General features: G+C 40.7%; 1 protein-coding gene across 1 annotated transcript in view; it reads left to right on the top strand.

The window, feature by feature from the left end:
• Positions 1 to 18,566, top strand: part of LOC124794917 (serine protease snake-like) — a 271,581-nt gene that overhangs the window by 157,282 nt on the left and 95,733 nt on the right. Inside the window, exon 2 of the mRNA XM_047258621.1 lies at positions 15,766 to 15,958. Within this exon, the coding sequence (XP_047114577.1) occupies positions 15,766 to 15,958 (193 nt within the window). The remainder of the gene's footprint in view (positions 1 to 15,765; positions 15,959 to 18,566) is intronic.

Genomic DNA, 18,566 nt, shown 5'->3' with positions numbered 1-18,566 from the left:
TCCCATTGGCCAACTTCAGCTTGTGCATTCTGTAACAAGCCAAGTTGTCATCTGAGTGGTCGATCTGATTTTAAGATCAGCCTTTCTGTGTGAAAGTTGAGTGGGGTGTGCTAGCATTGCATCTGTGTTCAGTTTCCTTGCTGTGCCGCATTGTCGGCTGTTTACTCAGCTAGCAGTGCCATTAGATTTGCTGTATTGCAGGGACTCACCGATACTGCTTTGTTTGTGTGTGTTTAAATCGAGTTCACCATAGGTGGTTAATTACACCTAAGGAGGAGTGTCTTGGGGTGATTATGCTTCCACCTATGGTTGTGGTCATAGTTGTGCAGGTTGAGAACGAGAGGGTTGACACGGGCTGCAGAACACTACAAATTTATATCAAGTAACCATCTGTTAAAAACTGGTGATAGTAAAATATCTGCCAGCCACTGTGGTCGAGCGGTTCTAGACGCTTCAGTCCAGAACCAAGCAACTGCTACGGTCGCAGGTTCGAATCCTGCCTCAAGCATGAATGTGTGTGTTGTCCTTAGTACGTAGTTCTAAGTCTAGGGGACTGATGACCTCAGATGTTAAGTCCCACAGTGCTTAGAGCCATTTGAACCATTTAGTAAAATACTACAAAACTAAACTGCAGAGCCAAAGACACTAGTACACCTGCCTAATATTGTGTAGGGCCCCCGCGAGCACACAGAAGTGCTTCAACATGACTTGGCATGGCCTCGACTAATGTCTGAAATAGTGCTGGAGGGAATTGACACCATGGATCTGCAGGGCTGTCCATAAATCAGTAAGAGTACGAGGGGGTGCAAATCTATTCTGAACAGCATGCTGCAAGGCATCCCAGACAAGCTCAATAAAGTTCATGTCTGGTGAGTTTGGTGGCCAGCGGAGGTGTTTAAACTCAGTAGAGTGTTCCTGGAGCCACTCTGTAGCAATTCTGGACATGTGGTGTGTCGCATTGCCCTACTGGAATTGCCCAAGTGTGTCTGAATTCACAATGGACATGAGTGGATGCAGGTGATCAGATAGGATGCTTAGGTATGTGTCACCTGTCAGAGTTGTATCTAAAGGATCAGGGGTCCCACATCACTCCAATTGCACATGCCCCACACCATTACAGAGCCTCCACCAGCTTGAACAGTCCCCTGTTAATATGCAGGGACCAAGGATTCATGAGGTTGTCTCCATACCGGTACACTCCATCCGCTTGATACAATTTGAAACGAGACTCGTCCGACTACCAGGCAACATGTTTCAAGTCATCAACAATCCAATTTCGGTGTAAAGCTTTGTCTCGTGCAGTCATCAAAGGGACACGAGTGGGCCTTCGCCCCCAAAAGCCCACATCAATGAAGTTTCGTTGAATGGCTCGCACGCTGACACTTGTTGATGGCCCAGCAGCAATTTGCGGAAGGGTTGCACTTCTGTCACGTTGAACGATTCCGACTGGTCCCATTCTTGTTGGACATTTTCCCGGCCGCAGCGATGTCAGAGATTTGATACCTTATCGGATTCCTGATATTCTTGGTACACCAGTGAAATGGTCGTAAGGGAAAATCCCCACTTCATCACTACCTCGGGGATGCTGTGTCCAATCGCTATTGTGCTGACTATGTTCAAACTCACTTAAATCTTGATAACCTGCAATTGTAGCAGCAATAACCAATATAACAAATGTGCCAGACGCTTTTTGTATTATATAGACGTTGCAAACCGCAGCGCCGTATTCTGTCTGTTTACATATCTCTGTATTTGAATTCACATGCCTACACCAGTTTCGTTGGCGCTTCAGTGTAAATTGCAAATTATATTAACATATATACACAATCATACACACTTCCATACGTTATGTGTCATTATGGCATTCACAGCGTAAATACTGTATCTGCACTCAGTTTGTTGCTGAAGGCTACAGCTGACTACAAGGGGTCATCAAAAAGTAAATTAAACGTTATTTTGGCAGGCCAAATAATGTTTGTTCTATGCTGCACTACACTTCAAAGAGACGCACAAACATGACACTATTTTTCAATGTATCCAACAAGTTAATGTAAACAACGGCTGGAACGGTTTAGCAGTCATTCAACTCCTCGGCCACAGAGATCTGCTACTTGTTCACGGAGTCATTAGAGAAGCGCTGTGTGGGTGTGAACATCCTCACCTTCGAAAATCTCTTTCCATCCAGATGTTCTTTGAGCTTCCAGAAGGTTGGAAATCGGATGGTGGGAAATCTGGACCACCTGATCAGTGTCACCCTCGTCTCTGCGACCTTGGTGCCAAGTCACTATCGCTGGCCGCGACATTGCATTTGATCCATATGTCGTCAGAATTTCACGGCAAATCTGTGTGCTATTCAGACGTTTTGGCCATAGGAGTCGTACTGTCCCACATACTTAAGCTTTGAATCACTTTCCCAGTTGCCGCACCATTTCACTCCAACTGTGAGTTGCAGATGTCCGTAAAGCAGCAGAACTAGGGTGACCAGACGTTCAGATAAATCCCGACATGTCCTCCTCTTTATCTGCTTGTCCCGGGTCCGGGCGGATTTTTATATTGTCCTCCTTATTCGCAAAGTTGACCATAATAAAGTTATATTTGCAATTATTCCCATTCTCTTACTCTTTTCGTCACTATCTTATCTACAGATTGCAGTAGGATTATCGATATTTCACTACTGATGATAGATCGATCCATAAGCGAGTGCAGGTATCGATTATTTAAAGTTTCCATTCCGTATTTTCAGTTCAGGATTCACATTGTCTTGGTTTGGCATTGTAGGATTCATGTCATGTATGCATTACTGATGTATGAGTGTGGTTTGCTGTTTATTGATAGTTGTTCCGTTGACTTAATGTGTGGCTTTAATGAAGAAGTTAAAATTTTTATAGAGAAAGCTAGTTGCTGTATAAATCGTACCATGAATATTTAAAACGATGGCTCTGTATGTTTCACTACTTTTCCTGCTAAACAAACCTACACTTCTACAGAGAAATACCAATGAAAGTTAAGGAATGTATGTTATGTCTATTTATTAATTCATTTATTAAATTTGAATGTATCTCTCCGTGTATCCTTTTTTCTCTAACTTTGTCCTCCTTTTTGGAGCTGTTTGTCCACTTTCTTTATACGTCTGCATCTGGTATGTCTCTGCAGGAAACCCAGAACATGTACTCTCTTATGAAAATGCGCCACTCTTGTTGCACAGTGGTCTTAGCGTGACATGACACATGTAACTTTCTTTCCAAAGTCCTTACGTCAATGGTCACCGTAGCATGTAGACGCCAAAAAAAGTGTAGATTTTCAACTGTTTCTGAAAACTGGGATGTGTCTTAATTGGCCTCTATGGTGTCTTTAAGGACTAAATTTAAATGGTGACTTGCAAAATAAACTAAATGTTGCTAACGTATTGATTTATTTTTGTACACATCACCTCAAAGTCCTAAAACGTACCAGCTCTTATTACACATATCACAGCTCATTGTCTAGTGATTAGCGGTGCTGCCACTGGATCACTGGGTCCCAGGTTCGATTCCCGCATGGATTGGGGATTGGGTGTTTGTGTTGTCCTTATCATTTCATCATCATTCAGGAGATTGCGAGGCGGGAAACTGGAAAGATTGGGAATTTGTACGAGCGCTGATAACCACACCGTTGAGCGCCCTAAAAACCAAAATAATCATAATCGGGATATCCGTGTGGTCTAAGGCATTTTGCCACAGTTTGCGTGGCTTACCACATTGGAGGGTCAAGTCCTCCTTCGGGCGCGCGCGGGTGTGTGTGTGTGTGTGTGTGTGTGTGTGTGTGTGTGTGTGTGTGTGTGTGTGTGTGTGTGTGTGTGTGTGATGACCTCAGCAGTTTGGTCCCACAGGAACTTACCACCACCACTCGTCATCACCACTTAGCGTCCCCTACAGACGCGGATCTAAGGGGTGAGAGAAGTATCAATCCCTCCTCTCCCCCAAACAACGATTCAGTAGGAGCATTTATCTTTGTTACATACATCACACTCCGAATTTCACAGCTATATTTCGGAAATACATATGCATGAATATTAAATTGTCTAAAAATGGCAAGGAATTCTAGGAGTTACTGGTTACGTTTAATATCTTCAATATCATAGGATACTTTACAATTGCTCGAGCAAGAGTCTAGCCACATGTGTGGGTTTCAGCCTGACCGCTGACATGGAAGCAAGGTGAAGGAGCACATTCACAGAGACTCAGTGTCGGCAACAAACCAGACTCGTTTCGTGTGTCGACAACAAACCCGCCTCGATTCGTCAGCCCACTAGTAGTACCAAAAAAATACAGGAAGTTATGCACGTAAGTTTCTGGGTGTGCGTGCATGAGTTCCTTTCTCTGTATTCTACTCAATTAGCGATTCACAAGCTGATCTTGCCAACAAATAACAATGTCTTTTACAATAAGGTAATTGCACAAGATCCCGTATTGCTATATAAACATGAGCTGTCATGTTTGATTCACGAGTTAATATTTGCAATACATTTCGTAGTGTTTTATGATGTCAGAGACGCTAGACTGTTTTTGCAGTGATAAATTATCCGATACCGCTCTGGGAAGATCAAATAACAAATTGTACTCCAGTAGCTCCAGCCTAGTTGTGCCCCTAGCGTAACTTTAAAGCAGATGTAGCCATACACCAAGAAAAAAAGAAACAAACAGTAAGGCTGACTTCCCAAATATGGGTGCAAACAGCTGAAAGAAACTGCTTCCTCTCACTTCCACATTCGCATAGCTACAGTAAGCAGACCAGTGTTCACAGTTGTAATGCAAAATGAAATACAGAGCGCACGCTTCAGTGACAAAAATCATGGGATATCTGCTAATGTCAAGTGGGACCTCCTTTTGCCGGTGTAGTGCAGCATTTCGACGTAGCATGGACTCAACAGCTCGTTGAAAGACCCCTGCAGAAATATTGAGTAATCCTGCCTCTATAGCCGTAAAATGTTGCCATTGCATGATTTTGTGCATGAACTGCCCTCTCAATTATGTCCCACAAATGTTCGGTGGGATTCATGTTGGGCGATTTGCGTGGCCAAATCATTTTCTCAAATTGTCCAGAATGTTCTTCAAACCAATCATGAACAATATGGCCCAGCGACATGGCGCATTGTCATCCATAAAAATTCCATCATTGTTTGGGTAGTAGAAATCAGGACTCATTTAAATAGATTACGGTTTTCCAATCATCTAGGATCCAGCTGATATGTCCGTGAGCCCAGGAGAAGTGCTGCTGGTGATGTCGAGCACTCGCTTTGGTAGTCAGCTGCAATAGTGCATTAACGCCAAATCTCGCCATAACGGATACATTTGTCGTTCGTCCCACATTGATTTCTATGGTTACTTCACACAGTGTTGTTTCTCTGTTAGCACTGACAACTCTACACAAATGCCACTGCTCTTGCTCATCAAGTGAAGGCCATCGACAACTGCATTGTCCGCCATGGGAGGTAATGCATGAAATTTGGTAAATTCGGCAGACTCTTGACACCGTGGATCTCGGAATATGGAATTCCCTAACCATTTCCGAAATTGAATGTTCCATGCTTCTAGCTCCAACTACCATTCTGTGTCAAAGTCTGTTAATTCCCGTTGTCCATCCAGAATCACATCGGATACCGTTTGACATGAATCACTTGAGTACAAATGACAGCTCCACCAGTGCACCACCTTTTTACACCTTGTGCATGCGCCACTACCGTCATCTTGGTATGTGTGTATCGCTCTCCCTTTGTCACCTCAGTATATGTTGTAAATTATGCTGTGGGAATTTCTTGCTATTATAGTTCTGAACATCAGTTGCATGATACATATATCTGTCAAATTTTCGGAAGAATGCCTTTCAAATGCTATGAGAGTGAATCGGATATAAACCATGGTTTTTGTTTAATGCACATTTTTATAAATGGAGAGCAGCACAATTTTTGCTCATTGTTCCTTTTGTTTCCAGTGATTGTTCTTCGCAGATAGATAATGGTTGTACACCACCACCTACGTAATGTTCATTCGGACTGGTACCATTTCTTTAGTCGGAATCACAATGTCAGACCAAGCAACACATTATAACCAAGCTCCCCACAACAGAGGGCGTAAAATCGTCTGAAATTTTGAAAACACTTGCGGCACAGTTACGGAACAAGACCCTGAGAAAGACTTAACTACACATATGGCACAGAAAGTTTTTAAGAGGACGAGAAACAGTTGAAAATGTAGCTTACCGATGACGCCCAAGGACCAGCATGACTTGGGAGAATATTCGCATTGTTAACCATCTTATTGAAGACAATAGCCGAATAATAGTTGCTGAAATTACTAATGAGGTTGGCGTCCCAGTTCCATTTGGCTCACTTGCTCGATTGGTATTTTTCTGTTTACAGAGAACCACTGTCTCTAAATTACCAATACCACTGCACAGCACTCTGTTTACATTGTGGTTCCTTTTCATAATCCCTTATGAATGCACACTGATAAACATTTTACATATACCAACACACAAAAACCCTTTTTTTGTTACCATTTTGTCAAGGCACTGCCTCATAATGCTAGCGAATGCTCACAATGCAAACTGGGTGAGTTTAGAGGTCTATCCATGCATCCATCAGTCATACTTGTACACCAGATACTTTAATAAATATACAACTTTGAAAACGAGTAAATCATAGCAATCCTGTACAATGAAAACGCAGCTAAGCCACCTGAAAGCACGTGGGAAAAACATACTCGAACTGGCTCTGGGTTCCGGATTATGTCTGGTGCAGGCAGCCATAGCTTCGTAATAGACAGCTGAAGCAGAGTGCCAGTTATTTTATTACACTTATTAATATATCAGGTTCCATGGAACCATACAAGATAATGTTGCTTTGGGCGTGGGAAAAGTTGGTACATAGTTAACAATGATGAATTACATAACACAAAAAGCATTGTGAGAGAATATACGAATAAATGATACTTTGCAGAGAAAATCCTGAACCATTGTGTAGACCGCTTTGCAGAATAGGAGTGCCACTGGAAGGAATCATTGCAACTTAGATCTGAATACTTGAGATTTATCACCAATTTATTTAATTTCTGCTCGAAGCCTATTGAAAATGGAAAGTTACTGAATATTGCACAACTTTATGTACATTGCTTAAGAATTTTGTAGCCAATTACATGTAATCACATGTGTGTCTGGGTGGAGGGGGGGGGGAGGGGTAGCACAAGTAAGCATACTAATGGTGCAGTCTGAATCGACCAGAACCCATTTAGCTCATATTCAGGGTCAGTCTGAAACATGTTTTCCATACAAGTGACTTCTCATTTGCATGACTGTAGTGCCACCACCAGTGATCAAAGCACTGCCAGTGGTGATGCTGGCACTGCACATTCTCATGCAGCCGGACACAGTCTAGCTTGTAAACACTTTGACCAGTCAGTGGATACATCGACTGTTGTATTTATTTATGTGCAGCTCACACTGGTAAGTGTTGTGACTGAGAAGTTGCCAACCCATATTGTGAAGTTGCCGGTGGTACAACAATAGGTCTGCCTGGCTGTATTGTCATTTGGCTTCCCTGCTGGGGTACAGCTGCCTGTTTCCACTATTCCTTTCCATCTTAATTCAAACTTTTTCTCTTGTCTTTCATTTGTGAGTCAGGAGAATCTAGAGGCTTCCCATAGTTGCCCCTGGTATGTCTTCAAAGCAGATAAAGTCTGCTGCAATACAGGGTGGTCCATGGATAGTGACCGGGCCAAATATCTCACGAAATAATCATCAAACGAAAAAACTACAAAGAACGAAACTCATCTAGCTTGAAGGGGGAAACCAGATGGCGCTATGGTTGGCCTGCTAGATGGCACTGCTATAGGTCAAACGGATATCAACTGCGTTTTTTTTTTTAAATAGGAACCTCCATTTTTATTACATATTCGTGTAGTACGTAAAGAAATATTAATGTTTTAGTTGGACCACTTTTTTCGCTTACAGATAGCGCTGTAATAGTCACAAACGTATAAGTACGTGGTATCACGTAACATTCCGCCAGTGCGGACGGTATTTGCTTCATGATGCAGTACCAATTGCGGAAAAGGTCGATATCGTGTTGATGTATGGCTATCGTGATCAAAATGCCCAACGGGCGTGTGCTGTGTATGCTGCTCGGTATCCTGGACATCATCCAAGTGTCCGGACCGTTCGCTGCATAGTTACGTTATTTAAGGAAACAGGAAGTGTTCAGCCACATGTGAAACATCAACCACGACCTGCAACAAATGATGATGCCCAAGTAGGTGTTTTAGCTGCTGTTGCGGCTAATCCACACATCAGTAGCAGACAAATTGCGCAAGAATCGGGAATCTCAAAAACGTCTGTGTTGAGAGTGCTACACCAACATCGATTGCACCCGTACCATATTTCTATGCACCAGGAATTGTATGGCGACTACTTTGAATGTCGTGTACAGTTCTGCCTTGGGGCACAAGAGAAATTACGGGACGATGACAGGTTTTTCGCACGCGTTCTATTTAGCGATGAAGCATCATTCACCAACAGCGGTAACGTAAACTAGCATAATATGCATTATTGGGCAATGGAAAGTCCACAATGGCTATGACAAGTGGAACATCAGCGACCTTGGCGGCTTAATGTATGGTGCGGCATTATGGGAGGAAGGATAATTGGCCCCCATTTTATCGATGGCAGTCTAAATGGTGCGATGTATGCTGATTTCCTACCTGATGTTCTACCGATGTTACTACAAGATGTTTCTCTATATGACAGAATGGCGATGTACTTTCAACATGATGGATGTCCGGCACATAGCTCGCGTGCGGTTGAAGCGGTATTGAATAGCACATTTCATGACAGGTGGATTGGTCGTCGAAGCACCATACCAAGGCCCGCACATTCACCGGATCTGACGTCCCCGGATTTCTTTATGTGTGGAAAGTTGGAGGATATTTGCTATCTTGATCCACCGACAACGCCTGATAACATGCGTCAGCGCATTGTCAACGCATGTGCAAACATTACGGAACGCGAACTACTCGCTGTTGAGAGGATTGTTGTTACACATATTGCCAAATGCATTGAGGTTGACAGACATCATTTTGAGCATTTATTGCATTAATGTGGTATTTACAGGTAATCATGCTGTAACACCATGCGTTCTCAGAAATGATAAGTTCACAAAGGTACATGTATCACATTGGAACAACCGAAATAAAATGTTCAAATGTACCTATGTCCTGTATTTTAATTTTAAAAACCTACCTGTTACCAACTGTTCATCTAAAATTGTGAACCATACGTTTGTGACTATTACAGTATCATCTATCACAAAGTGAAAAAAGTGGTCCAACTAAAACATTCATATTTCCTTACGCACTATACGAATATGTAATAAAAAATGGGGGTTCCCATTTAAAAAAAAACACAGTTGATATCCAGTGGCAGCGCCATCTAGGGGGCCAACCATAGCGCCATCTGGTTTCCCCCTTCAAACTAGACAAGTTTCGTTCTTTGTAGTTTTTTCGTTTGACACTTATTTCATGAGATATTTGGCCCTGTCACGCTCAATGGACCACCCAGTATACTCGGTCAACTTTCATGCATTGAATCTCAGAATAAAAGCAGCTGTCTTTTCAAGCTCATCATTAACCATGACATTGTTTCCTTTGGTGACACCTTTCCATTCCATTCACGTAGTGCTTTAGTATCGGTATTCATGATGTCCCAATAGCTTACAAACTCTGTAGGCTTACTGCAATCAAACAATGTGTTCAGCTGACTTGTGGAATACTTTCTAAGTATTTTTGCATTTAACAGTTTTTATACATGTAGATTTCATATTATTGACCAGCGTTTGTAGTTAAACAATCACTTCATGGCTGAAATTTGCCCTGCAACTCCTTACAACACTTTACGCATGTAGAAATGTGACAATTTCTCAAATTTGCATTCTGCATATTTAATAACAATGAAAATATTATTTACTGTGGGATATGTCTGTTACTGTCAATAGTCTCTCTAGTACTGACAGATTTTCTGATGGACTAGCTACACAAAGTCTCTCTGTTGTTCGAGTGTTAATACTCTGATATCAGGTGCCACAGTGGTTGAATGCCCACCGGAGGAGATGGACCTTGATAGCTGATAGTGGGCACAGTAGCCATGCTACGCTTGTGTGGCGAGTGTGCTACTGTCTCGCTATATGAGATTGCCAACCAATACCATTCCATGCGACCAGTATTTACACAGTTGCACAGTGTGCAATCAGTTCAGTGCTCGCACTTGAGATGTACGGATGGATCTTCACTGTACTAGACCTGCTGGATGACTACTTTGCCTGTCACTCAGTTATTCTCTCTGGTTGCACCTTGGATTTTTCTCTCCATTGCTCTTGATCTTGTTGTCATCACTGTGGTGACTGCTCTGCATATTGCCTCATTGTCATAAGGTTGTTTGACCTTGTACTTGTATGTTGTCTTGACCATGGTCTGTCTATTGTGTGTAATTCTCCCTACCATTGGGTTGGGATACTCTTCTGCAGGCAGCTCTCTCTGTGTCTGCATTCACCAATGTGCACACCAACATCTGCCTACAGTGGATATAGCAAATACTACCTAATATACCACTCAAACTACCAGGAATATTTTGTAGGATCCATTTGCATTCACCAAGCAGGTAGGGAAGTAATGGTCCACGTAGAAGGAGCCTCACTCATCTAGGTGAGATATGACAGGACATGACAAGTGCCACAGAGATTACCTGCTAACTAATGTTTTGCCTCAATAGCCATCCATCTCATCAGAACTTAGGACACTTTTGAGACTGAAATTTTTTTATAGTGTTTGTGTACATCGTTGTTATCTAGACTGTTAAGCAAAACCACCTCTCCCTGTGCACACAATATTCCGCTGCAATGCTTCAAGGTCACTGGTGCTTGCACAGAGCTTACAGAAAAAGTGGACTGGTGGCATTCATTAGTTCTCTGTTCAGAAAGTCTGGGTTTCTGAGAATGGTACCCAGCCTGAACTAGCCAGATATCCTGAGGTGCTCACCATATGGCATAAATCACGTGGCATGGATGACTTATTGAATGTCATGGATGTGTAGAGCATTAAACTGCTGCCAACAGTACCTTGGCATAGAGAACTGGATCAACTGAATATATCAGACATGAAGGAACACAATGGAACAATTGAAGTCTCCTAGTGTGATGCTTAATGTTCATCAAATGTTCAGGCACACAATAACCACATAGTCAGGAAAATCAAGGATCATCTGTGTCACAAGTCCAGAAATGAGTTTGTGGGAAAAGTAAATTTGTTGATGCATTGGGAGGATATTGTGAAAGTTTTGAACATTGACTATCGGAAAAATGTTGTCTGAGGTCATTTGCTTGGCTTACATCATAAAGCACTGACTTTTCACATTTTTAATGAAACGAGTTCTTTTCACTGCATGGCAATAATTATGAAGGCAGCTCAATAAGTATCAGTATGCTAATTTACTTTTTTAAAAAATAAATATCTGTTTCTCAATCTGGTCTTCTTTTAGCAATAGAGACTTCCCCTACTGCTTCAGTCACTTTCTGTAGCCCCTCATGAAACAGAGATCATCAAGCTCTCTCCAATATGGCACTCTTGATGATGCCATCCACATTTTAACAGAATTTAACCTGCAAGCAATTTCTTCATGTTTGGGAACAGAAAGAGTGTAGAAAACCAGCAGGTTAGAGAATTAGGAGGCATGGTGAGAGGGGAGCAGAAGTTCATGCTGCTTTGTAGTGGCAACACCAGATGAATGTGCTGGCACATTGTCATGGTGAAACAATTTCTTCCTTCAATTTCTTGCTGAAGCAGCTCAAGATCTCTAAATAGTATTTCCCAGTGTCAGTTTTTACTTTTCCTAAGAAGTTTGTGAATGTGACACCCTTCACATCCTAAAAAATCGCCACTCTAGCTAAAGCAAAGTCAAACTTATAGCACACAGAACTGCTGGTCCTGACGACAATTGTTGGTACGTAGTGGTAGAAATTATGACTGCTTATAATTAAACTGACAGTGTTCAGAGTGCTGCAGTGTGGGCTGTACACATCGTAGGTATGTTCATTAATCAGTGTGATTGCACAATATGCTCAAAAAATAATAGTTCCACTTTCTGCCACAAGGTGAAAATATGGCACTGCAAGCAGTCAGAATGTGAAATGTCTCCTGTTTGATGTCAGTGTACTGTTGTCATTTGGCAGTGTGTGTTGATTTCTTTTTTGAAGTGACTATTGGTGTAAAGGGTTAAGAAGGTTGAAGTTTTCTGTACAAAATGGAATGGCTATTGAGAAGAAAGGCCATGTACTGCTGGTAAAGTTAAAAAAAATGGATCTGAGCTCTATGAGACTTAACATCTGTGGTCATCAGTCCCCTAGAACTTAGAACTACTTAAACCTAACTAACCTAAGGACATCACACACATCCATGCCCGGGGCAGAATTTGAACCTGCGACTGTAGCGGTCACGCGGTTCCAGACTGAAGCACCTAGTACCGCACAGCCACACCGGCTGGCGCTGGTAAAGTTGTTTTATCAGAAAAGCAACAATAGCAGTGCTGCAATGCAGGAATATTTCTGTCAGAAACAGCTTTGAAGAGGTCCCACATCAGTAAATAGGGTGCAGAATATAATCAAGAAATTTGAACAAACAGGTGAATTAGGCGGTGCAGCAGCAAGAGGGAAATGTCCCATTCCTATGACCATTGTTGATGAACTTGCTGTAGCTGTAGTTGACTGTGCAGTACAAGCTTCAATTTCTGCATCCAGTGCTCAAGATGTGTCATGAGAATTTTCTTGCCCCTGGTCAATAGTTCAAAAGATTTTGTGGCACATTTTACACTAATATTCCTACAAGATTCAGAATGTGCATCAAACAAAGCCCCAAGATAGGCTACAAGCCATGACTTTGTCCATTGTTTTTTGGCACATATGGAAAGGGATGACATGTGGACAGGAAATATTCTTCAGAAGGACGAGGCACATTTTGCTCAGTATGGTACCGTGAATGCACAGAGCTATTACATATGGGGTTCTACTCCACCACACATCATGCAGGAGCATCCACTGCACTCAGCTTGTGTAACTGTGTGGCTTGGTTTCACAAGCTCAACCATTCTCAGTCCATTTTTCTTTGAGGAGATAATACCTCACAGGCCGGTTATGTACACAGTAACATCTTCACGTTATAAGGACCTCTTGTGCAACACATGATTCCAGCTTTGCAAGGACGCAATTGTGTCCACATCACTATTTGCATGTAAGATGGAACATTACCACATATAGCTTTCCAGGTAAAATATTTGTTTCGTGAAACTTCCAGTAACAACCTCATCATGTCAAGGCAACTTCAAGGTGCATGGCCTTCCAGATTCACTGACCTAAATCCATGTGACTTCTGACTGTGGGGACATTTGGAAGATCATGTCTATCATGGATGTATCCATACTCTTCCTGATCTAAAGGATAACATATCACTCCAATTACAGTTGATAGGCTGCAAGAAACTGTTGACCATGCCATGCTATGGATGCAGCATGTTGCTGAGTTTGGAGATCATACTGAACACATGTTGGAACTTGTGACCATTTCCTAATAGAAGTGCCAGAACCACCCACATCATTCTTCCCCTTTTCCTTCACCTGCACCACATTCTGACTGCTTACAGTGTCATGTTTTCACCTGATGGCAGAAATTGGAACTATTATTTTTTCATTATACTCTGCAAATACCCTGATTGGTGAACATAACTATGTTGTTTCAGTGTCCTGCAATGTAAATTCCCTGCATTACAGCATTTGTAACACCATGAATTTAATTATAACCACCCAGTAGCAATATTATTCTTAATGTCTACATCATATAACCATGCCCCATTTTTTAGAATAGATTTATATAGGCAACCTACAGTTTTGATTGGTGCTTACTTTCCAATCTACAATGATGAGTTAAGATCTCAACAACAGTGGCAAAAAAATGAAAAATGTCCTTCAGATCTTATTTAAATTTCTTCAGGACCACCTTCATAGTTGAAATCCGCTGTTGTACATCAGCAGCTATTACAGCACCAATTGGGCTGATATTTTTACTATTTGTGAATCTTCAGGTTTTGGCAGCGAAAAGACTGTTCCATTAAGTTTCAGGTGTGCAGCCACAAGAATTCTCCTTCTTCTTTTAATATTTCTGCTGTACAACGTTCAGGCATCTTCAGAGTGAGCCGCAAGACTGCCGCTCCAGTGCTCGCTTCATCTCTTTATACTCGTGTGAATGTGGCCTTTCTTACATTGGAAAACAACTCATACTGTCCAAGAAAGACGTACAGAACACCAGAGGTACACACGACTTTTACAACCTAACAAGTCGGTAGTGGAAGAGCACTGTATCGACACTGGTTGAATGACAACATCGAAATTTTGGCAACGACATCGAAGTGTTAGAGGAATTGGTATAATACCCTGAGTTCTACCTGGCCACCATCTAACCCTACAGGATGCCTAAATCTACCACTGAAACACCATTCAAAGTCAAGTGGACAAATAATGACAGATCCCATACTTCCTGCAGAGGAGAAAGGATCCACAGGAGGGGAAAGTACTTGAAGTGCCTTTGGCGCTGGTACCACAAGTACGTGATCCTCCAGAGCTCTTACAACACATCATTTTGCAGCAGTTGCCAATAGTTTGACGTAGGCAAGGTAATTTCCAGCTGCTTGTGAACATCAACTGACTCATTCAGTGTCCAAGAACATCATTCACTGCATTGTGGCTGGTGCCTTGTATTACAGGATAGTGGCTAAATAACTTTAAATTAAGCCTGTTGACTATCTTTTAATCCATTAAGCTAAAAAAAACTACTAACTCCCTATAAGAATTGAGGCATAAGACAAGATTTCTATTAAGGCAAAGAAAAACCTGTGGTAAAAATTACAAGTTTCCTAAAATATTTTGAGGTCGGTTACAGTTGTTAACGACCTTGAAAATAGTGTTAATTTATGGTAAATGTACGACCACAGCATTTTGCTGTGTGCCTCTTACTGTTGGTACCTGCAAATAATACAATAGGTATAACCTTCTGAAGGAGGGCACTAAATGCCCAAAACTGGTAAAGAAATTAAATTTCTTTTATGTAATTCATTGCTTATTACTTAATTAAATGTAGATAATGTATACTCCTCTTGAAGGGAAAACTAAATGTAACACAATACATTAATTACAATATCTGCTACATTAACTAAACCACAAGCAATATACTATGAATTTGATTAAGCACGGAAAACTGTAACTTTTGAAAATGTACATTTATCTGCATTGATATACAATGAAACTGAGGGTGATCTAGCATAATGTTTGTGCAGCTATTACCAATGAATATCACTTGATGAACTACTTTGCATAAATGTAATGAATTATCATTTAATACCACCCAGAGTTGTCATTTTTTTCTATATTTGTTGTGCAGTTCCACAGTTTCTGTCTTAGACCATTATCAGATGTTACACAAAACCATAGAAATCTCCGCTCCTGTGTACATTTTAACAGTGACCACAATCATGTGGCTTACGAGTGCAGATGTCGTAGCTGTCATAAAATTGATAGCACTAACACCCACCATTAGTATGGGAGTAATAGTATAATGAATAAAGAAAAATGACAATGGCTGGTGGCATTAAATCATTTAAAGAAGTATTAATCCTTGAGTTACACCTGGTCCTGTTGTTACAGAGGGTGATCTGTGCCATTCAAAATATGGAGGGTCTGGGGTGTGTCTGCATATCAATTCATGTCCATCAGCTATCCGCATGGTGCGTGAAGGTATTGTGCCAGACATATGTGGATTCCGAGGAAGCACAGCCATAGTGTGCTGTGAAGATGATGCTGCCTCCAATCAACTAATCGCAGGAGATTCACCACCTAGGTATGAAACCTTATCTTAAAACTCTTTTTTACATGTTACGCTTGACTCTTCTTACTACAGTAGGTACTAGTAACCAGTAGTTGAACTGACTGACTATTTGCAGCTTTAAGTACATCATGTGCTGCACTCTTTCTGGGCATGATGACAAATAATGACTTGAATTAAAATTACACCATCGCTACAGGTAGGTGCAGCTGTACTTGCTTTGCCTTGGCAGTGCTCACTGAGGAAGTAACCTAGACATAATTCATATGCAAGTGCAATATATAAGAAAGGCAGCTGTGACAAAATATTGTATTTTTGTTGATATTGCATGATGGTTTGATAAACTATTGCTTGTTGCCATGGCTATCTTGTAACATATGTTTACACTGTAGCATATGCACTGACTGTTTGTGTTTATAAACACTTCCTTAGAAAGCAAAATCGCTAAGTGAACATTATTTCTCAATAAACCTTCATTCATTTTTGATTAAGAGAAATACTTGAACAGCATACCATAAGGTGCATCACATCAGATTCATCTTAGTGAGACATTTCAATCACTTGAAAGTAGTTATAAATGAATTATAATACTGTTTAAGTATTTATCATGCACTAATCCACTTTGTGTTTATCAATTCGCTGTGTCTGATGGCCACTCTTTGATACAGACAACCAAGTTGACTGTGACACAGTAATTACATTTTAATACATAGCTGACACCAGGTCACTTGCAGAGAAAGTTTTCATTAAAAGTTTTTTTTAGTCAGTTTGTAATCATTTACAGACATGACTTCATCATAGCTTGTTGCCAGGCCATAGTCCACAAGTGGAACATGGGTCACTTGCATAGTTATCCAAGATTGTTGAACAAGACTTGCCTAATGAAAGATGAAATGAAGAGTTCTTTATTAATATTGTTGCAGAAATGATGATACACTGAACTAATTGGTCACTAGATTCAATGAGTACTTCTCCACAGTGACAGGAAACATTCCATCTATAATAATTAACAAAATACAGATGTATTAAATTTAGTCCAACAGCACAGATTACTCCACCAAGAGCTATGTGTTTCAAAAACACAACCCAAAAAGAAATTACAAAAACTTCCACTATTAAGCCATAAGTATCCTGTTTATAGTCATGTTTCAAGAAGAGTATTAAAACATTGTGCTAACTATACAGCACTGTCCTTGAGGCATATTATGTAATAATTTTATGGCTCAAGGCCTACTTCCAGGCAAACTTACACGTGCCTTATTAACATCAAAATATAAAAATGGATATAAGCAAATCACCCTTAATAACTGATCCATTTGATTACTTCCAGTCTTAAAAATATGAAAAAGTGACCTAAAATGGAATACTGATAAAATAGACTCCTTTACCAATCTATTGTTAGTGTATTGTTTGCTTGTGTCCCTTTCCTGCTGCACAGATTCAAATGGCTAAAAGTCACAATTGATATTTATTTAAGTTGTTGTGCCATGGTTTAGAGTAGTTCTTGCATACCTTTCAGGCACGACATCTGTATGACACACAACAAATGAATAGTAGTCAGACACACCCCTCATTCCCACTACATGTGGGTCTGTCTCATCCTGGGGTTTGAGTGACCTGCCCTTCCTTTTAAACCCAACTTTCCCCAGCGGATCCTTCTCTCTCCCTCTTCAAAGAACTGTGTATACTAACTACTGCCTCTCAATATATTTACTCCTTAATGAAATTTGTCCTAAATAATATATCTCTTTTCCCAGCAAACAGCTCAGTTCATACATACAATACCAGGAACAAAAATGATCTGCACAAGGACTTAAAAGCACTAACTTTAGTTCAAAAAGGGGTCCACTACTCAGGAACACTCATCTTCAATCGTTTGCCAGCAAACACAAAAAATTTAGTTACAAATAAAGATCAGTTTAAAAGGAGTCTCAAAGACTTACTAGTGGCCAACTCCTTCTACTCTATTGACGAATTTTTTAATAGAAACAAATGATGTATTGTATATATTCATACTATTAGTATTGTTATTTCAGCTTTAAAAAATTTAAAAAAAATAAAAAATTGACATGTTACACATCCAAGAGGATCTCCTCAGCACAGATCTATGGAATGAAAAATTAATCTAATCTAATCTAAAGGGACTATTATTTCCAAAAGCTAGGTAGTGTGTCACTTTTATTTTTGTATGTGTCTTTCAATGGAACTATACATCTGTTCTCTCAGCTATCAACTGTGCCTCACAGTTTGTCATATTTCATTATGTAAAATATATTCTGTTAAACAGAATCACAATGTGTAAATTATTAAGGAATAAAGGTGACCACACACAGAATGGCAGAAGTGTTGAGTTATCAAAAGGACCATGCAAAAGAGGAAAAAAACTCTCTAGCTTTCAGGATACCCCTACAATGTTCCAGCTGTACACACAACTCTGCCTGCCAGAACCACATTAGAGACACATGTTACTGATTTGCTGCAGCAGCAAAGTCAGGACATGCGGGGACCAAGCAGCAATCGGTATTGTAATTGTCAACTGTCGAAGCTGCGTTGGTAAAGTACCGGAACTTCAAGCGCTGATAGAAAGCACCGAAGCTGAAATCCTTATAGGTACAGAAAGCTG

This window comes from Schistocerca piceifrons, chromosome 4, assembly GCF_021461385.2.
Source record: "Schistocerca piceifrons isolate TAMUIC-IGC-003096 chromosome 4, iqSchPice1.1, whole genome shotgun sequence".
NCBI lineage: Eukaryota > Metazoa > Arthropoda > Insecta > Orthoptera > Acrididae > Schistocerca > Schistocerca piceifrons.
Note: the sequence above shows the minus strand (reverse complement) of the source record. Positions and strands in the feature narration are given on the sequence as shown.